Below are 22,806 nucleotides of genomic sequence, written 5' to 3'. Positions count from 1 at the left end.
TTTTTAAGTCACCTCTGCAGCAATAGAATACAAAACGGGGGTGCAAGCATCACTTGGACAAGAAGGCACAGTCAGCAATGAAAGCACCATCAGAAGTGAAATCCTTCTCCACTCCACTAAAATGTGATAGAATTTCCCTTCATTTCCCATCCTTACAGAAAGTAAGGGAAATTCTACCCAACAAGGGGTAGAAAAAAAAAGTGATGGATTTAAACCTTCCCCACTCCATCTAAAAGAAAGGAAAATACTGTAACTTGTTGGTCTATGTGGACCCATCTCCTGTTATAAATAAACAATTTAAAAATAAATAAATAAATAAGTCACAGAAATGAAAAGGAGACAGAAAGGGAAAAGAAGAAGTTAAAAAAGAATTAGTACAAAGAGAGGTTACACAAGCTTCTGAGCATGTGACCAGATGCCTTCATCCAGGTGTCCAGGATGACGTCATCATCTAGCTTAATTGGGCCTAAACTATAGGTAAGATTTAAAGTATTCTGAGTCTGTGTATAATAAATTGGTATTCCAGGTTGGTTTTAAAATGAATTTTATCAATTTTATGCAATCAGGCCATCAAGTATTCCATTTGAATGATATGACACATTTCCTAAGCCCATTCAGCAATTTTAGGGCTTGCTGGAGATTTCCAGTGGTGCAGTATCACTGTTTGAGCTGATAATAGTAAAAATGCCCTTCTTAATATGAGAAACAGATTCTGTTAAGGTTGATACGAAAGCAATTTGAGGGATTTGTGGTATCACATGAAGTGACTTGGCAGAATAAAGAAAAAACATTTGTCCAAAAGATTTGAATACGTGGACAATTCCACCAAATGCGATATGTTTTAGCCTTTTCTCCCCCACACCGCCAGTAGGAATCCAGGATGAAAGGTATCATTTACTGTAACATTTAAGGGCATCTATAGTATATAGTCAAGAGTTTAAAGATCGTATCTTGTACTGAGAAAGCCACTGTAAGTGGGTGTGTAAAAGTGAAGGATTTGAAAAGATCGGAGTACAGTGGAGCTCTTGTTCCCATTCTGCTACATAGTGAGGTCTTGAGGAAAAGACTTCCAAATACTGAAGTATAGTTCCTATATTTTCATGTGTAAAGTGGTGAAGTGAAAAGCTAACATATTGTTAATAAAACCATAATTATAATTCGAAACTGCCATGGCTTTCAATACCATTTCTACTCTGACACCCAAATCTTTCTCTTTACCTCTCAGCTCACTCCATCAGTCTCCTCATACGTCACTATTTTACAGACAGACATATCAGTCTGGATTTCACACTTCCTCAAACTCAATCTGTCCAAAACTGAGCTCGTATTATTTCTTACCCCACGTGCCTCTTCCCCTGACTTCCCTGTCAAGATCGAAGGCACAACTATTAACCTGTCCCCGCATGCAAGGGTGCTAGGTGCAATCATGGACTTTCCTTTCTCCTTCACATATAGACACTGTCCAAATATTGCTGCCTCAACCTCTGCAACATCTTTAAAAAAAGCCCCTTCTTAACCAATGACAATACATAGCTTCTAATTCACTCCCTGATTATCTCACACTTGGACTACTACAACTCCCTCCTCATTGGATTACCTTTACATGGAAAAACCTGTGTCAGTCCATCATGAATTCTGCTTTCAGACTCATTTACCTTACCAACCATTCAGTGAATGCTACCTCTCTCTGCCAACCCCTCCATTGACTTCCACTCATCCAACATATAAAATTCAAAATACTAAGAACAACCTACAAAATCATCCACAATTCAGCCCCCAACTACATCACTAACCTAGTCTCAAAATATCAACCAAGTTGCTCTCTTTGTTTCTCCCAAGACCTCCGGCATGCTATCTCCTTTGCCACCTCCTCCCGTGCTCACCTCCAGGGCTTCTTCCAAGCCTCTGACATCCTCTGGAACTAACCACCTCATTCTGTCTATCTCCTACTCTGTTTATTTTAGGTGATACCTGAAAATAATTCTTTTCAGGGAAGCCTATCCTGTTTTCATCTCACAGCTGTACTTTTATTTTCTCCATCAGTTCATCCCCCACAGTTATTACCTTACCTTACCTAATGAGCAGGGTCCTCTAATTCTTCATGTATTGAATTGTATTGTAACTGTACTGTCTGCCCTGATATTGTAAAGCACTGTGCAAATGGTGGGTGCTATATAAATCCCGAATAATAATAATAATAAATTATTGAGTGTCATTCCAATGAAATGCTCACCTAATGAAATACCCTCCATGAAGAACAATGATGCCCTGTGGTGCAATTTGGGTTTAGCCACACTGTCTTAACAGTGGGAGGAGAGTAAAGGTACATGGTTAACTAGAGCCTGGGCCTTCACAGCACAAGTGCCACAGTCCTAGTACTGACCAAATATGCTTTAATTATTCTGCTACAACAAATATTCCCAGAACATAGTTAAAAAGAGACACATTTAAACCGCAACACTGTCAATTTAAAAAACTGAAATCCTTATATTACATATACTTTTATGCATAACGAATATAGACAGAAAGCTGATCCTACCTTACAGAAGCGTAATTAAAACGGTCAGGGACTTTACTGCTCACATCTTGCCAACTGCCCCCTTTTTTACTGCTTCTCACTTTTGCACCCTTCCTCCAACATTGCATCCCCTTGCTTCAGGGCCGGATTAACATAGGGGATATTGGAGCTGCAGCACCAGGCTCTTTCCTTAAAATAGGCCCTGGCTGGCCAGACTCACTGTCACTGTTATTTTCTGTCACTTTTAAACACAGGGCACTGATGATCTGTGTATTACGCTGTCCTGAACCCAGCGCTCTGTGTATTACGCTCTCCTGAACCCAGCACTTTTTATTAGGCTTTTCTGAACCCATGCTCTGTGTTTTATGTTCTCCTGAACCCAGCGCTCTGTGTATTACGCTGTCCTGAACCCAGCGATTTGTGTATTACGCTCTCCTGAACCCAGCACTCTGTGTATTATGCTGTTCTGAATCCAGCGCTCTGTGTATTATGCTCTCCTTAACCCAGTGCTCTGTGTATTACGTTCTGCTGAACCCAGCGATTTGTGTATTACACTCTCCTGAACCCAGCGCTCTGTGTATTATGCTGTCCTGAATCCAGCGCTCTGTGTATTATGCTCTCCTGAACCCAGCGCTCTGCGTATTACGCTCTCCTGAACCCAGCGATTTGTGTATTATGCTCTCCTGAACACAGTGCTCTGTGTATTACGCTCTCCTGACTCCAGCGCTCTGTGAATTACGCTCTCCTGAAGCCAGCGATCTGTGTATGGTAAAGAAAAAAATAAACTGCAGTGCTTGTTCAATAAATAATGATTAAATATTCGCACAAGTGAAATGTGCAAAAATGGTGACAATCCAAAACCAAAATAAAGTGGCATTCAAACGAAATCAATATTAACATGTAAATGTGCAATAAAAAAAATAATAAAAATGAATTCATATGGGAGTCCATAAATCATAAATAAATGTCCATAGAAATATCAAAAAAATCCAACAGATATTGTGACTTGATTGAATAAAAATAATCTACTTGACCACGTGGGAAGTATATGAGAGAGATAGGGCAAGAATTATTTGGCAAATGGAAGGTGTATAGGAAACATTTTAATGTTAAAAATAGATTTATGGGGCTGTCCTAGTCCTAAAAACTTTACATAATTTTTTTATGTTTTTCATTCTATAAATGTAAATACAAGCATGTAGACCATCTTTTTTTTTTATTTAAAAGAAAATATAAAATGGCAAAAAAACATATCTTATATGTTTTTATGTATGCTTCAGTATAAATCTAAGAGGTATCTGTTAACATGTTGAAGTAAAATATCTGCTAAAGGCATGTAACCCAATACTTTTTTTTCTGATGTTAAATTATTTTGCTCCAGAGTGTAACAGTTTCACATTTTGCTGTACTGACAAGCAGTGTGTTCAATACAAATAGCACTTTGAGCAATATGAACAGTGTCATAAATGTAAGTGAGCTGTAGCTGTCAGAATGTTAATACTTCATAAACACTTCATTAGGCAGAGAAGAGACGTCCGACTCTGGTCAGAGAAATGTACTGATAAATGGTCCCTTTCTTTTTTTTATAGGATGGCCCTCTTAAATGGAATGTGGTGTAATCACTGGAAAAGGAAGATGCAGCATATGTTATATTTTATCACTGTTTATATGGCTGCTGTTCAGCATACTGGTAAGTTAATAACCTTTATGTATGTTTGTACTTAGGATTTATCATTTTATATCAGGGGTAGATTTGATTCGGCTATATATTGTATATACTAGAGTGTTTGAGAAAAAATAACTATGCATGACAGTTATGATTCCTTGAAATAAATGATGGTATTTACTATTTCCATAGTGAAATGCAGGACAGATTGCAATAGTCCCAATCCAAGGACATACCAATACATACATTGTGTTGAAACCAGTGAACCTTTTACATTTTGTGTTGTTATAAGAAGAAGCCAATAAAAGCACAGGGGACCTGATTCGCTGAAGCAAAGGTTCATAAAAAAAAAATTCTATGAGGGATGTGTGGACAGGGCTTATTGGTCAGAACTGTGGACCCAGAAGAACTGCTTGCTAGTGCCCCCGAAGGTGGGCTGAGGTTGATATTTAATGAAAAGTTGGCATTAAGGCAACACTTAAAAGTCATGTTTTCCCACAAAAAGACACTTAACTCCTTGCAATCTGTGGCCCAATTTCTGTATTCTTTGCATTGTTCACTCCAAATATCAGTTCCTTATTATACTCTATACACTCTGGATTACAGTTCTTTAATATAATTCATAACACCCCCCTCACTTTAGTTGTGCAGCATTTCTGAGCTAGTACTGTTAAGTCTGTACTGGACTGCACTAGCCTAGTAACTCACTCCCAGTGACATTAATTAATGTGTTTCTCCATGAATACTCTCATGACTGCCAGGCTGGGTCCCTAGGACATTTGTGCCGCAATGTTGGACTCAGTATTGGGGTTCCCATTGCTAGAGTAGGAGCCTAAGCAGATAAGCTCCTTCGCTACCAGGACCTTCCGTCACCTTTGCTAAGGCACTGCTTCCTGACCACCTTGCTGCATATAAGCATAGACACAATTAGAGTAGCCATTAGCAACGGCAGTGCAGCCTTCTACAAATAGCTTTGCTGCACATTAGACATTTTGAACCTCATCTTCCCTATCTTGTCCCCTACTTAAGCTCCATTCTTTGTGATACACCATACATGCATGCACCCCTTTAAGGTTGTCTTCAAGTAATTTCAGACCAGGCCAAGTTGAATAACTGTAAGCATTCTTTACTGACGATATTTAAGAGTAACATATAAACTGGCAACAGAAGATGTCTTTAACAAATTAATATACATAATCTTCTAAGTGCCCCTTAGTAGGCATGCTGGTGCTCCTGTGAGGTGGCCATACATTAATTAGGCAAGGGAGTCTATTAGTCCTTAGTAATCAAGAGTCTATAACCAACTGGGCTCCTACAAGGAGCGGTCTAGTGCAACAGTTTTCTAGCAGCAACTCGTTCCTTTAAGTTGAGACACCTGGAACCAAACCTTCAGCCGTCTTACTAATTACAGCACCCACTGAAAGGTAGTTCCCCCTCCTTGTTATATGTTTGTTCTGGTAGAGTGTGGTACTTCCCCCAAAACCATGGTAAAACTTGACCAGCAGTGTTAACCCTTACTTCCTTTACTTGTGGTAGCCAGAAGACATTCATTAATTGGCGTCAATACTGTGACACTTAAATGACAGCTCCTGGTGGCTTGCTCTAAGTTGTTAACAAGCCAGTGGATATCCCAGGTGATGTCTTGATCAAATATAGTGGGGATCACAGGAAATCAGCAAGAGCAGGGATACACCACTATGTTATGCTTTTATTGTGGGATTGTATAATGTATTCACACATTGTAGACATGATCCCTAAACATGTTTAACAGATTGTACATGAGAGTTGAATACTAAGGGTGTAGTCCCAATTTACAGGGTGCAATAAACATCCAGTTAATGCTATGTCAGTGCCTTTTCTTTCAAAAAGGTGCACTCAGAAATACAAAGTATAGCTTATTCAAAAATTAAAATGCTTTCATAATTAAAGTATAGCTAAAGGCAAAACTTTTTTAAGCTTTGAATAGACTAGTGAAAGTTTTGAAAGTTTTTATCGTTGTCTGTATTCTGTAAATCCAAATATTTGATTTGTCATCAGAAAAGGAACAAAGGGGAAATCTTCCAATAGGGATACTGTGTCCCATGACAACTGTCTTAAAGGGAGTTTCTCTTTTATATGTTCTTCTTCTTAGTTCCAGTTGTGTGTACAGGGCAAGCAGTGAATGGTAAATTAGGGGGATGGGAGTTTTATCCTTCCTTTTTGGCTGCTTTCACACTGATGCGGTGTGGTTCCCATTCAGGAGTTTTGGTGCGCTTTCCAATAGCACTCCAAAAGCGTGGGGCACAAGAGAACTCTATGGGAAAGCACAGCTAAACTGCTCCAAACCTGCAGGTATGCTGTGTACACACGGGGTGCGGAAAATCCACACAGCATCATTGTGAAAAGTCTCTTACTCTAGTCAAAATGAATAAATTAGTTTTGGCATTAGATGTACTTTAATATTAAAAGTCATTATAAAAATGTTACACAGGGCTCTGTGTTAGACATCTATATTTTATCAACCAGTTGTGCAAATCTCTATTTATTAAGTGGATATAATCCTTTGGAGGTTGTCATGTGTATGCTTTCAAGTAGAGCAGTTCAACTTGGTTTTGTTTTCTTGTTTATTATAAAAAGCTATAAAAAAAAACTTTATTGCACATTCATATAAATGTTTTGTAATGCTTTATTGTCTTCCATACTGGATATAATTAAAACTAATAACAAACATATACCACATGATTTATGGTTACATGTATTTATTTAAATGTCACCTCTGTATTGCAATGTGTGAAAAGTGTTTAGTTAAAATACAAATTATTACGTTTTTTTGTATTATAACCCTTGTACTATAATTAAATGCTAATATAGTTTTTGAGGACGCCAGATGCAAGTTTGTATTTATGTTTTCTCAGATACTTTACTTAAAAAACATTTTAGAAGTAATTTATTTGATGGAGCATAGTGTGTTCCCTGTGGGTGCCACCACCTATAATTATTTACAGTTTACCACATCTGAAAATTTTGAGGTATTAGAAGAGGCTAACCTAAAAATATATCTTCATAGTTGTTGGCATCTTATATTTTAACTTCACAGCTTTAGTTAGTTTGAAAAAAAATATTTTCCACTTGAATCATTCTGTCCTTAATTAAATAACCATTGCAGAAAATATTGCCATCAATTATTTAATTAAGTCTAATTTAATCCAATTGGAAAATGTCTAGGATCGAGTTGGAATAGTATAAAGATATCTTTTGTTTTGAAACATTTTTATTAAGTTTTAGAAATAATTACAGAAACAAAATTAGAAGAATACAAGAAAGAAGACAAAATAATCAAGGAAACCCTTCACGTAGGATCTAAAAGAATAGTAAAAAACAAAACAAATAAAGGGTACAGTAGTTGACTACATATAATAGCAATATATACACTTTATATGCCAAATGTGATAAATAATAATAAGAAAAAAGAGCCTCAGAAAATAAATTATGGCAGGCAACTAATAAAATAAAAACAAAAAGACTAAAAACCAGGAAAGCTAATAAAATATAAAAGTATGATTACATTTGACTTTTCATGTTTTCTTGGAAATGGGTTAATAAGTGAGATTGCTGACTGGGAAATAGAAGATAGAGAGAAAGGGACATGCCAATAAGAGATTGGTGGAAGCTGCACCTGTATAACTTGGAATACATATCAGGAAGCTCCATTGCTGGCTGGGCCCTGTGGCGCTACCTTGGACTCTGTTCCGCCAAAGTTTTCAAGACTGAAGTAAGCATATATCTTTTTCTGCTACTTGGACTATATTGCTTTGAAAAAGTTAATTTAGAATTTTTTCGTGGATATGTATTAGCAAAGCATGGAAGGAACATAAAGGCCCAAATAACTACCATGCTGGAGACCACAGCAGCACAAAAAACTTTGACTTTATTGTTGTGAGCCAGTAGTTTTTGCTCCTGAAAACCAAGTAACTACCCTCAAAGCACGTCTAACAAAAAACAGACACCTAAAGATTATGTGGAGGTATTTCTTACAATGTTTGAGAGAACAGTTGATCGAGAAGGGTAGCCCTAAGACAAATGGGCTGGCTTAATTGCTCCTTTCTAATCAGGAACCCCCCAAAAGGCATACTATGACCCAATTGCTTAAAATCCTAAGGTCTATGACTGCCTGAAACTGCAGGCACTGTTGGAGCAACCGATCAGATCAGTTAGCATAGTCACAAATTGAATACACATGGTCACTAAGTAGCTACAGCCTGAGACCCTGACAGAACCCCAAAATGATGGAGAAGGTTGTGATGGGCCAGTACCTTCTTTCTCTGCTTAAAGTTCTAAAACCACACTTCTCTCTTCCTCATTACTGGCAATGCTTGGGAAAGATGCTAAGGAGACCTCCTTTGGTTTTACCCTCCTTGACCTGGATTTGTCCAAGGAGGCATTTAGCATGGTCTGAAGCACCATGCTTTGGGTTCCCCTGCCCCTCACCTTTCCACCCTCTCTGGGCTGAGCTGAGAGAAAGAAGAGGTAGGGTGTTAACCCTGTAGGCTCTGCTTGTGCAGAGTAATCACCGCAGAAGATTGCCATGTTTAATAATTGACACATTCCTTCTGTTGATTAGGTGCAGACCCTGTGTCATTTTCTATTTCACTCTAAAAGAGAAACCGTCATGGGTTGTGCAGATAACCTTGAAAGCTTAGGTGATGTGACACATGCCTGTTTAATGGTGCAGTTAGTCAGTTAATTAATTCACCTAAATGTGTTAGTACCTTTAATGACATTGACCGAATATGGCCATATTAGGTCAATGATGTAATGAGCAGCCTACCTCTTGGAGAACAGTTTTTGAACATTGAAGCAAGAAATTTGTACATTTGAATCTTCTAGGCCATTTTAATAAGGCTTGCTTAAATTAAGTGTTTTTGGACCTTTTTTTTTATAAAATTACAAAATATAGATACTGTATTACTAACTTTACCCACATATTTCAGAGGGACCATGCAATATATTTAATTAGGATTTTAAAAAATTCCATGACCTTTGCCATACAGACAATTTATTCTACCCATAAAATGAAGAAAAAGTGAATCCACATCTACCTGGCTAATGTTATTAAATTTTTAATCTTAAGGTTATAAAACCCAAACTAAGAGTGGTTGTTAAAATTCATTATACAGTGCCTTGAAAAAATATTCATACCCCTTGAAATTTTCAAAATTTTGTCATGTTACAACCAAAAATGTGAATGTATTTTATTGGGATTTTATATGATATACCCACATAAAGTGGTACATAATTGTAAAGTAGAAGGAAAAGAATAAATTATTTAAAAAAAAATTTGAAAATAAATATGTGAAAATTGTAGCATGCATTTGTATTCAGCCCCTCTGAGTCAATAATTTGTAGAACCACCTTTCACTGCAATTACAGCTGCAAGTCTTTTTGGAGATGTCTCTACAAGCTTTGCACATTTAGAGAGTGACATTTTTGCCCATTCTTCTTTGAAAAATGGCTCAAGCTCTGTCAGATTGGATGAAGAGTGTCTGTGAACAGCAATTTTCATGTCTTGCAACAGATTCTCAATAGGATTTAGATCTGGACTTTGACTGGGCCATACTAACACATGATTAGGCTTTGATTTAACCATTCCATTGTAACTCTGGCTGTATGCTTAGGGACTTTGTCCTCCTGGAAGGTGAACCTCTGCCCCGGTGTCAAGACTTTTGCAGACTAAACAGGTTTTCTTCTAAGATTGCTCTGTATTTGGCTTCATCTATCTTCTTATCAACTCTGACCAGCTTCCCTGTCCCTGCTGAAGAAAAGAATCCCCACAACATGATGCTGCCACCACCATGTTGCATGGTTGGGGATGGTGTGTTCAGTGTGATGTGCAGTGTTAGTTTTCCTCCACATATAGCATTTTGTTTTTATGCCAAAAAGTAAAATTTTGGTCTCATCTGACCAGAGAGCCTACTTCCACGTGTTTGCTGTGTCCCCCCAATGGCTTCTCGCAAACTGCAAATGGGACTTTTATGGCTTTCTTTCAACAATGACTTTCTCCTTGCCACTCTTCCATAAAAGCTACATTTGTAGAGTGAACGGCTAATAGTTGTCCTGTGGACATATTCTCCCACCTGAGCTGTGGATCTCTGCAGCTCCTCCAGAGTTACCATGGGACTCTTGGCTGCTTCTCTGATTAATGCTCTCCTTGCCTGGCCTGTCAGTTTAGGAGGACAGCCATGTCTTGGTAGGTTTGCAGTTGTGCCACACTCTTTCAATTTTCAGATCATGGATTGAACAGTGCTCTGTGAGATGTTCAAAGCTTGGGATATTTTTCTATAACCTAACCCTGCTTTAAACTTCTCCACAACATTATCACTGGCCTGTGTGGTGTGTTCCTTGACTTTTATGATGCTGTTTGTTCACCAAGGTTCTCTAACAAACCTCTGAGGGCTTCACAGTACAGCTGTACTTATACTGAGATTAAATTACACACAGGTGAACTCTGGAGGGGCTGAATACAAACACATGCCACACTTTTCAGATATTTATTTGTGAAAAATCTTGAAAACCATTTATCATTTTCCTTCCAATTCACAATTATGTGCCACTTTGTATTGGTCTATCACATAAAATCCCAATAAAATACATTTACGGTTTTAGTTGTAACATGACAAAATTTGGAAAATTTCAAGGGGTATGAATACTTTTTCAAGGCACTCTATAAAAAGGCAAAAAACAAATCTCTTTCAGCTATTGTAGCAATTTGTCAAGACGCTTTCTTATCTGATCAAAAAAAGGTGCCAAAATGGGTATATATTTATTGATCTTCTAATCTATTTTAAAATATGTATGAATATGTTTCCACAAAGTAAAACTACCTCTCAGTACAGACTTTTGTTTAATATTAAAAGCCATAGATTTCCAATCAATATGCACATACATTTTTTTATTTTTTTAAACATAAGTTAGTTAGTAACAAGTTTCTAGCTCTAAATTGGTTAAAGAATAACTTCACCCATTCCCATGAAAATAACTACCCATGTGCCACTTACCTTTAAAAGAAGAGAGGAAAGATCCCTGGTGCCGCACATCCATGTAGTCCTATGGTGGCATGAGAGACAACCTCAGCCTGGGCCATGGCCAAGCCCCCATGACCAGGCTCCGGAAGCAGAGTGAAACACAGGAGCATGGTCTGGCAGGAGCCCAGGCTGAGGTTGTCTCTCTCATACTGTCATAGGACTCCATGGATGTGTGGCACCAGGGATCTTTCCTCTCTTCTTTTAGTGACTACAGGAGCTGGGACAAGCTCCATTCCTTGCTGGCACTCCTGCAGTGGTTGCAGAATCACTCACACTTCTCCCCATAGTGATGGAGCCTGAGCGCCACACTAAACAAACCGCATTCCACTTACCTTTAATGCTCATATCTCCAGGATAAAAAATACTCACTAACTCAGTGAATTTAACAGAAATCATTTTATTAAAAGTGCATCAGAATAGATACAATACTTGACTGTGCAGAGTCGAAAAATTAAAACATAACATAGTAAGTAGTTATCAATGATGCATCATTGCAGCAGATCTCGACAGAGACAGGAGAAACTCAGTGAATTTAGCATTGTACTTTTCTGCCCCACTGCCCTTAAACTGCATGTCCCGTCCATGCTACCATCTTTGCGTTTTTCAGCATCGGAAACTGGCTGTCTCTTCCTGGACTCTGAGCCAACCCCCTGATGACCTAGCAGCAGATGCATCTTCCTGGTCTGTGGGGAAGCCATTGCCTCTTGGGATATGTGACATCGGTGTCTCAGGAGGCTGTGGGAGGAACTGACATGTCATTCTTGCTTAGGTGAGAATGGAGGCAGGGAATAGATTGAGCACGAAAAAAATATATAAATATGAACCTTTTTTATTTTTTGCTGGATGGTCTGCTTTAAATATCCCTTATCTTATCTATCTATGCTATTATACAATTAAATAAGCTAAAGACAGAAAAAGCTAAATTAGGAGTGTTATATTAGGTAAAATATTAGACTAATGTTTTTGCATTTTATCATTCCAAATAAAGTTTAAAACACATGACTCAATAGCCTTGGAATTTTGTAATAGTAACCAATTTAAATAAATTTAAAAATCCTTGTAGTAACTAATATGTGTTTTTCTACACCTACTAAACATATTTCTGTATTTAAATACATAAAAAAAATGATATATATATATATATATATATATATATATATATATATCATATTGATAATAATAAATATGTACAGGTGTTTTCTCTGTAGCCAACTTCTGTGTGCACATTGCTAAGAGGTCACACCTTTGAATTGTAATTACAATGGAGTATGTGACTTGAGACAAAAGAATTCTCAAGAAAGCATAACACAACAGCATGTGAGCTGAAAGTGGAACACCAGGAGGAGGAAATCCTGTCTTTGATAGCTTACATTCAGGAATTAAAAGGACTTCCAGGTTCCTGGTTACTTTCACCTTAGATAAAGTATATCTTCAGTGAGCTACACATTAACTATAAATATTAATTGTTTGTGAACGGATATGATTGACACATAACCAAAGCCTTTAGCTTTGACTAAGAGGTGGACATGCATTGCTGAAATTTACTTTCAAATAGAGGGGTGTGACAATATGAAGGGGAAATTCCAACGTCCAAGCTAAATATAGGATTTTTTTTTCTTGTCTGTGACAGCGGATTAATCTTGCGTGAGAAATGTTATCAAAATAGGGCTTTAAGGTTGCATATGTAAGAAAATCTAACATGCCTTCATTTAAAATCTACTATTATTCCAAATGAATGCATTATTTTCAAAATTTCACTTTATTTAAAAAAAAAACATTGTAGAAAAAACACTAGACTGTTCCAGAGGAATTATATTACAATTGTGTTGTAAACCCAAATTAATTCTACTGCCAAATAAATATAATTCATTTGAAATGCTATTTGTTTAAAATGTACAAAGGAAATTTGGAGGTAAATTTTATTTCACATAACAGTCTTACATAATAATGTTTATTAAATAATTAGACTCACTGATAATTAGCCGAGTTGCACCAACTGCAGAACTAGCAATTGAAGATCAATTTAGCAGTAATTAATTGTGATCTTTACATAAACATGCAGCATACATCAGTATTGCCAGTGAAGCCATAATTGTAACATTTCGTAGCTGAGTAGACTATTGCCCTGTACACATGGTCGGACATTCCGACAACAAAATCCGTCATATTTTTTCCGATGGGTTTTGGCCCAAATTTGCCTTGCATACACACGGTCGCACAAAGTTGTTCGGAAAATCTGATCGTTCAGAACGAGGTGACGTAAAACAAGTACGTCGGGACTATAAACGAGCCAGTAGCCAATAGCTTCCGTCTCGTAATTTATTCTGAGCATGCGTGGTACTTTGTGCGTCAGATTTGTCTACACGTGATCAGATTTTGATTTTAGATCCAGTTCTCAAACTTTGTATGTTGGAAAATCCGACGGAAAAAGTCCGATGGAGCCCACACACGATCGGATTTTCTGACAACATGATCCGATCGCACATTTTCCGTCGGAAAGTCCGACCGTGTGTACAGGGCATAACTCCTCTTTTGAGTTTTCCTTCTTGTACCTCATGTTCTAGTCATGATAGTGTATGTTCAATTATCTTAATGCAGAAGAGGATAGGCAACAAATTATTTTGCATGTTTTGTTTTGAAATTTTGCATGCAAGAAACCTTCCTAGCTTTGGAAACCATGGCAGTATTGTTAATATGTTATATTTACAAATAGTAACAGATGTTGAGTTTGTTCGACTCGAACATTGGGTGTTTGCCTGTTCAAGAACATTGGGTGTTCGCTGCAAATTTGAGCACCGTGGAACGCCCCATAATGCATTGCGAGATCGCAGTGCATTGATGTCTGATAATTGGCCAAAGGATGTAAGGGAACCCCAAAGCACCCTCCCCCCACCCCAAAGCACCCTGTTGACGGCATGCAGCCTGGTATGGTTCAGGAGGGGGGGTGCTCGTCCCCCTTTCCTGGCCTGCATTTACATTTGTGTCCTATAGACTTTAACGGTGTTCACATGTTCCCACAAATTCTTTGCCTGTTGACATGTTTTGGGGCAAACCAAACCGGGGGGGGGGGGGGTGTTCATCTCATCCCTACCCAGAATCATAGTGCTACATGCACAAATCTCTAACCACGTTTCAAATGCTGGATCCCAAGTTTGATCTGCTGCATCGCAACACCATGCTTGTTCAGCTGATTACACAAATTATTCCGAATGTTTGGGAGGTTCTCTATCGGAACATAACATTAGAGTAAATGTCATTCTGTGCTTTTTCCCCATAATGCAAAATATTAATGAATATTTTCACTGAGAAAAGTGTCACAAAGTAAAAACCACAATACACTGGTCGCATGTAATACTAGGATGATTCTGTTCATAAGCTTCCTGTCATTATCACAAAGGTTTCAAGAAACAGACTGGTCTAAACATTAACCTTCATCTATAGAGCATATAATTCAACAGTTTCCATTGCTGGAGTGTTGCCACACCTATGTTTTAGAAGTCATTGTACACTTGATTGTTCTGACTATTCAGAATCTGTACAGAAATGACATTGAGATGACTAAGTAGACAATAGTTCTGTGGAGTATTATACCTGAAACCTGAATATCTTCTTATTATGTTCAATTGTTGAGTCAGGGCTTGTCCTGTCATTATATCTGTGGCTAAATGTTACCTGAGTTTTACAGTTAGACCTGTAAAATACTGATTCTGAATCTGACCATTTTAAATGCAGAACTTTAAGTAGTATAGAAAACATTTGTTGCTGTGTCACCTTGTTCTTGAGTTCCAGGGAATAAATTAAAGTGATTGTAAAGTCTCCATTTTTTTTCTATTGAAATAACAAACATGGTATACTTACCTGCTCTATGCAATGGATTTGCACACAGAAGGCCGGATCCACTTTTTCTCGGGTCCCTGGCTGGAGCTCCTGACCCCTCCTGCTTGTTGAGTGCCCCCACAGCAAGCAGCTTGCTATAGGGTACCCAACCTGGGCTGCAGCTTGGTGTAGCCATTCAGAAACGGAGCAGTGGCCCCCAGCTCACGCCCTCTAGCTCTTGATTGCCCACTGATTTAGATTGACAGCAGCAGGGAACAAAGGTGCCGTTGCTGTGTCTCAGCCAGTCAGGAGGGGAGTCCCGGACTGACGAGGCACTCTTGGACATCACTAGATAGAGATGGTTCAGGCAAATATTAGGCCTCATTCCCACGAGGCGGATACACTCAGCTCTGTCCGCCAGCTCAGCTGGAGATCTCTCCATTGATCTCCGCTGAGCCGGTGGATGACAGGTCCGTCTCTGCTCACTGAGCGGCCTGTCAGAGCACTGCCAATTCCTATGGAGGGATCAGACGAAAACAGACAGCATGTCCGTTTTCTTCAGATCTCATCCGATCTGATCCGCCAGGACGGATGTGTACGTATTGCCATATGTCTGATTTTAGCGGATCGGATGTCAGTGGGCATGGTAACCGCTGACATCCATCGCTCCATAGACCTGCATGGAGCGTCCGTTCAGGGTGGATCCTGAATGGTCGGTTTGTGTAAAAGGGGACTTAGGGGGGCTGAGGGGGGGGGGGTCTGCTGCACACAGAAGTGCATTCAGATTAAAAACCTTCTGACTTTACAACCCCTTTAAATAATTGTATGAGAACATGGCGTGTGGCACTGATAGGTGACACTGATGATGAGGCACTGGTGGGCACTCATAGGTGGCACTGGTTGGCACTGATTAGCAGCACTAGTGGGCACACATTGGGACCAATGTCTCTGTAACAGAAGCCCCTTACTGGCTTTCTTCTTGTCTTCTCACATCTTTTTGCTCTGATTTCTCAGTATACACGCTTAACGTATAGCTTGACACCATTATGAACCCACCACACTTTCCACATACACTGTGTATTAGTTATCATAAAAGAACTTTGCAGCTTTTACAGATGAGCTACAAATTAGTAGCATTCTGTTAGCACAAAAGCAGCAGTTTTTATTTCTTTGGGGCTATGCCAAACTGTATATGCTGAAATACTTAACACATGTTGTACGTATATCTTAATACGTTACATTCTGAGTAATTACAATGGCATTTGGAAGTCCAATTGAATGTAAAGCCTAGTACATACTATGAGATTATTGGATGAATGACCTTTTTTTTTAAATATTTGCATGCTAGTCTTCATATCGAAAACAAAGAGGTTACTAAAGTACAAAAATTCTCGTAGGACAAAATAAAAATTTGGAAGGGATGTCATGTATTGTATTGTATTTTCAGAATACAGAATTGTTTGTCCCTTTGCATAATTTCGGATGTAAACCACGTACTAACGTTCAGATTTTCATGCGATCGCTTCGAAACCGGTATTTTTTGTAAGATTTTCTGAACGGGTGTACAGGGCCTCAGCCTGCACTCTGAGTCTCTGATGAAAACACCTTTGTTTTACCTGAAGTCCAGGGCTTGTTCAGTTAGGTTAGAGGAAAGTTCAAAAAATACTTCCTCTTCACATCTGCCTGATGAAAAAAAAAATGTTGTTCTTGGGTTTAGATACAGTTTAACCACTTCAGGACCGCCGTATTGCCAATGTACGTCAACACAATGGCACAGGCAGGCACAATCACGTAGATGTACGTGCCTGCCTTCCAGCGGGTGGGGGGTCCGATCGGACCCCCTCCCGCTGGATACGACGGTCCGGTTCGGTCCAGGAGCGCTCCGTGATGAGGGGATGGCCGTTGGTTTTCGGCCACCCCCTCTGGATCGCTCCTGGCCAATGAGAAGCTTCCTCCCACTGTGTATTGTTTACACAGGAAGGAGGAAGTGATGTCATTCTCCTCGGGGCGGTCTTTTTAGACCGGACTACGAGGAGAAGACTAATAGTAAGTGTGCACCAACACTACACTGACATGTAGGTACACACAGGCACACAAACCCCCCCCCCGATCCCCCCCGCCCCCCCTATCCCCCCCCAGTCACAGTGTCACTGATTGCATTGATCATTTCTTTACTGATCAATGCATTCAGTGTCAGTTGTGACAGTAAAAACTGTCAGGACAGTTAGTGTTAGGTCCAGGGTAGCCCCCTATCACCCCCCAATAAAGATTTAACCCCCTGATTGCCCCTAGAGTTAACCCTTTCACCCCCTTTTGCCAGTGTCACTAAGCGATCATTTTTCTGATCGCTGCATGTGTCGCTAGGTAGCTAGTTATTTTTTTAGGTTCACCGCCAGGTTTTTATATCGCTAGGTACCCCGATATACTACCCAATAATGGTTTTAACCCCCTGATTGCCGCTAGTTAACCCTTTCACCCCCTTTTGCCAGTGTCACTAAGCGATCGTTTTTCTGATCGCTGCATTAGTGTCCCTACAGTCGCTAGGTAGCTAGTTATTTTTTTAGGTTCACCGCCAGGTTTTTATAGTGCTAGGTACCCCGATATACTACCCAATAATGGTTTTAACCCCCTGATTGCCGCTAGTTAACCCTTTCACCCCCTTTTGCCAGTGTCACTAAGCGATCATTTTTCTGATCGCTGCATGTGTCGCTAGGTAACTAGTTATTTTTTTAGGTTCACCGCCAGGTTTTTATAGCGCTAGGTACCCCGATATACTACCCAATAATGGTTTTAACCCCCTGATTGCCGCTAGTTAACCCTTTCACCCCCTTTTGCCAGTGTCACTAAGCGATCATTTTTCTGATCGCTGCATGTGTCGCTAGGTAGCTAGTTATTTTTTTAGGTTCACCGCCAGGTTTTTATAGCGCTAGGTACCCCGATATACTACCCAATAATGGTTTTAACCCCCTGATTGCCGCTAGTTAACCCTTTCACCCCCTTTTGCCAGTGTCACTAAGCGATCATTTTTCTGATCGCTGCATGTGTCGCTAGGTAGCTAGTTATTTTTTTAGGTTCACCGCCAGGTTTTTATAGCGCTAGGTACCCCGATATACTACCCAATAATGGTTTTAACCCCCTGATTGCTGCTAGTTAACCCTTTCACCCCCTTTCACCAGCGATCACAGTATAAGTGTCACTGGTGACGCTGGTTAGCCAGTTAGTTATTTAGGTTCCCCGTCAGGTTTTTATATAGCGCCAGGGACCCCCATATACTACCTAATAAAAATTTGAACCCCCTGATTGCCCCTAGTTAACCCTTTCACCACTGATCACCGTATAAGTGTTACGGGTGACTCTGGTTAGTTTGTTTTTTATAGCATCAGGGCACCCACCATTTATTACCCAATAAAGGTTTAACCCCCTGATCACCCGGCGGGTGATATCAATTAGGTTTTAGGGTCAGGGTCTGCGTCGCCCCAGGCAGCGCTAGGTTAGTGCCAGTACCGCTAACACCCACACGCAAAGCATACACCTCCCGTAGTGCTATAGAATCTGAACAGATCAATATCTGATCTGATCAGATCTATACTAGCGTCCCCAGCAGTTTAGGGTTCCAAAAAAACGCATTGTTAGCGGGATCAGCCCAGATACCTGCTAGCACCTGCGTTTTGTCCCTCTGCCCAGCCCACCCAAGTGCAGTATCGATCGATCACTGTCACTTACAAAACACTAAACACATAACTGCAGCGATCGCAGAGTCAGGCCTGATCCCTGCCATCGCTAACAGGTTTTTTGGTAGCATTTTATATTTAAATCCGGAAGGCAGTGCTTGGTTTTCGGGGTTCCGTACGTGGCTAGGCTCCCAAAAAGTCCCCCACATGTGGTATCCCCGTACTCGGGAGAAGCAGCAGAATTTATTTTTGGGTGTAATTTGACTTCTGCCCATAGCATGTGTGAGCAATATATCATTTAGTGACAACTTTGTGCAAAAAAAAAAAAAAAGTTTGTAATATTCCCGCAACTTTTGGCAAAATATAAAATATTCCATGGACTCAACATGCCTCTCAGTAAATAGCTTGGGGTGTCTACTTTCCAAAATGGGGTCATTTTGGGGGGTTTTGTGCTATTTTGGCATTTTATGGCCTTCGAAACTGTGATAGGTAGTGAGGAGTTAAATCAAAAATTTGCACCCTTAGAAATCCTGAAGGTGGTGATTGGTTTTCGGGGTGCCGTGCGCGACTAGACTCCCAAAAAGTCCCACACATGTGGTATCCCCATACTCGGGAGATGTAGCGGAATATATTTTGGGGTGCAATTCCACATATAACCATGGCATGTGTGAGCAATATATCATTTAGTGACAACTTTTTGTAAAAAATTATTTTTTTTTTGTCATTATTCAATCCTTTAGGACAAAAAATAAATAAATATTCAATGGGCTCAACATACCCATCAGCAATTTCCTTGGGGTGTCTACTTTCCAAAATGGGGTCATTTGGGGGGGATTTGTACTGCCCTGCCATTTTAGCACCTCAAGAAATGAGATCGGCAGTCATAAATTAAATGCTGTGTAAATTCCAGAAAATGTACTCTAGTTTGTAGACGCTATAACTTTTGCGCAAACCAAAAAATATACGCTTATTGACATTATTTTTACTAAAGACATGTGGCTGAATAAATTTTGCCCTCAATGTATGACTAAAATTTAGTTTATTCGATTTTTCTTATAACAAAAAGAAGAAAATATCTTTTTTTTCAAAATTTTCGCTCTTTTTCCATTTATATCGCAAAAAAAAAAAATCGCAGAGGCAATCAAATACCATCAAAAGAAAGCTCTATTTGTGGGAAGAAAAGGACGCAAATTTCGTTTGGGTGCAATATTGCATGACCGCGCAATTACCAGTTAAAACAGCGCAGTGCGAAATTGCAAAAAGACCTCTGGTCCTTAAGGTGTTTATTGGTCCGGAGCTGAAGTGGTTAAACACCTTATATTCAGAGTTCAAAACAGGTGCTGTGATACGGTTGTTCTTTGGTTTAATGCTTTAACACTCCAATTGCCTAACAAAAATTGCTAAATAATATAGATCTCTAAGGGCTAGTTTACACTTGCTTCAAAATATGTCTTCAGACATGTTTTGTTAAAGGTCTCTGAATGCCAGTCAAAGCTCCTGTCACTAAATAAAATGGTTAGCTTACAGTCCTGTTTACACCTGCTGTTGCTTTGTGCTTCAATGAGGCTTTGGTGGAGCTTCGATGGGGCTTCGTGGGGCTTTGGTGGAGCTGCGATGGGGCTTCGGTGGGGCTTCGTGGGGTTTTGATGAGGCTTCAGTGGGGCTTTTAATGAGGCTTTGTGGGCTTATATGAGGCTTCAGTGGGGCTTCAAGTGAGCTTTGCCATAGACTTCTATGGAGGCTTTGAAGATGCTTTGAAACACCACTGAAACTACATGGTGTATAATTTTTGAAGTGAAGCCGAAGCAAAGCAAAGAAAAAGCAGGTGTAAACAGGACTGTAAGCTAACCATTTTATTTAGTGACAAGAGCTTTGACTAGCGTTCAGAGAGCTTTAACAAAGCCTTGTTGAAGCCTTGTTGAAGCTTTGTTGAAGCCGAAACAAGTAAATTCATAATATTTTTTATTTAGGGTTTTTCTTTATTACTTACAGCCAAGTCATCCTAAGGTGTGGTAAAAGAAAATATTTTTTTTTTACAATGCATGATAAGCACTTGCCATCCAGCTCCTGTAATTGCTTTTCATAAGAATTTCCTGTATTACTCATCCACAACCATATCCTTCATTAGAGGAATGCTGGATTAACAGTCTTATACAGCTGTATCCTACTGACAGAAGGTATTAACAGTATTCATGCATGGTTACAAATTCCATTTTTACATTCCTAATTCTAATTCTTCCCCAGACGGATGTACAGTTGCATTATTGCTCCACAAAGGTAAAATGCTTATAAATATTTGAAAAGTATTAAGCTAAGTGACACATGTATACATACGCATACCTATTTTAAAGTGTAATTTATAGCTTGCACATTTTTGTCTGAACACCCATCAAGCTAATTTTTTTGTTGTTATTGTTAATTTTTTATCCTTCCTGGCTTTGATGAAAACAAAGCTTAATAAGCTACACCGACCAGGAAAGTAAGAAGTAAAGTAAGATTTAAGTTCAACGTTAGGCTAGCAGCTGGAAATTCTCTTTAGCTGGGCTTGTGATCCATGCATCTGCTAGACGGCAAAGTCAAGTTTGTGAACTCCACTAAAAAAGCACATGTGTACAAAGGATTCAGAACACAGCAGAAGTTGTTTCCTTTGGCGTAAAGTTACATTGAAACCTTCAGCTGAGCTGTATGTAGGCAAGGAAAGAAAAGGGGATAAGTAATTTTTATGATTTGTTCATTTGTGTGTAAAGAAAAATCTGATTGAGCTATTGAGCACTGTAAGCAACATGCTTTTTACAGTGTAAGATAAGGAAAATCTGGAAAACATTTGAAAATGAGCCTATCAGCCAAACCTGCTAGAAAGAAATCAGAATTCAATATATATTTACTTATGCCACGTACGCACGACCGCCCTTTTCAACAGACTAGGTCCGACGGTCTTCCGACAGACTTTCTGAACGAAACAGACTTGGCCACACACGACCAGACTAAGTCCGTTTGAAAGTCTGTTTGTTTTGAACATGACGTAAATGGGACTAAATAGCCAGTACCCAATAGCTGCCCTTGCGTCCTATTTGGTCCGTCGGACTAGCACACAGACAAATGGTTTTCCCAATTTTTAGTCCGTCGGATAGATTTGAAACATGTTTTATTTCTAGGTCCGTCTGACTTTTGGGGAAAAAAAGTCCGCTGGAGCCCACACACGATCGAATTGTCCGATGGATTCCGGTCTGCTGGACCAAGTCTGCCTAAAAGTGCGATCGTGTGTATGCGGCATTAATGTACTTTATATTTACCTCAATAAAACTGTTTTAATAATGTTATTTTTTAGCCTCAACCCTAAAAAATAAAGACATTTTGTACAAAATCACCATACATAATTTTATTAATATGATTCTTGAGTAGCTGAATCTGTAATAAAGATGATTGGGCTGTGTTTATAAACCTGGACAATAAACCTTTACCTAGTTGTTCTCTTGATCTATTAGATATACCAGAATATACAGTGGTGTGAAAAAGTGTTTGCCCCCTTCCTCATTTCCTGTTCCTTTGCATGTTTGTCACACTTAAGTGTTTCGGAACATCAAACCAATTTAAACAATAGTCAAGGACAACACAAGTAAACACAAAATGCAATTTGTAAATGAAGGTGTTTATTATTAAAGGTGAAAAAAAATCCAAACCATCATGGCCCTGTGTGAAAAAGTGATTGCCCCCTAAACCTAATAACTGGTTGGGCCACCCTTAGCACCAACAACTGCAACCAAGCGTTTGCGATAACGTGCAATGAGGCTTTTACAGCGTCCTGGAGGAATTTTGGCCCACTCATCTTTGCAGAATTGTCCTAATTCAGTTACATTAGAGGGTTTTCGAGCATGAACGGCCTTTTTAAGGTCATACCACAACATCTCAATAGGATTCAGGTCAGGACTTTGGCTAGGCCACTCCAAAGTCTTAATTTTGTTTTTCTTCAGCCATTCGGTGGTGGACTTGCTGGTGTGTTTAGGATCATTGTCCTGCTGCAGAACCCAAGTTCGTTTCAGCTTGAGTACACGAACAGATGGTCGGACATTCTCC

At 39.4% G+C, this 22,806-nt stretch overlaps 1 protein-coding gene across 7 annotated transcripts in view; it reads left to right on the top strand.

Moving 5' to 3' along the window:
* ADGRG6 (adhesion G protein-coupled receptor G6) overlaps positions 1-22,806 on the top strand; it is a 292,061-nt gene that overhangs the window by 24,425 nt on the left and 244,830 nt on the right. For all 7 annotated transcript variants that reach the window (XM_077486299.1, XM_077486298.1, XM_077486297.1 and 4 more), the window contains exon 2: positions 4,108-4,208. In XM_077486299.1, coding sequence (XP_077342425.1) covers positions 4,108-4,208 — 101 coding nt within the window. The remainder of the gene's footprint in view (positions 1-4,107; positions 4,209-22,806) is intronic.

This window comes from Lithobates pipiens, unplaced genomic scaffold (genome assembly GCF_037356315.1).
Source record: "Lithobates pipiens isolate NorthernLeopardFrog02 unplaced genomic scaffold, aLitPip1_a1.2 Scaffold_18, whole genome shotgun sequence".
Lineage (NCBI taxonomy): Eukaryota > Metazoa > Chordata > Amphibia > Anura > Ranidae > Lithobates > Lithobates pipiens.
The sequence above is the reverse complement of the archived record's forward strand: the minus strand, read 5'-3'. Positions and strand labels throughout refer to the sequence as shown.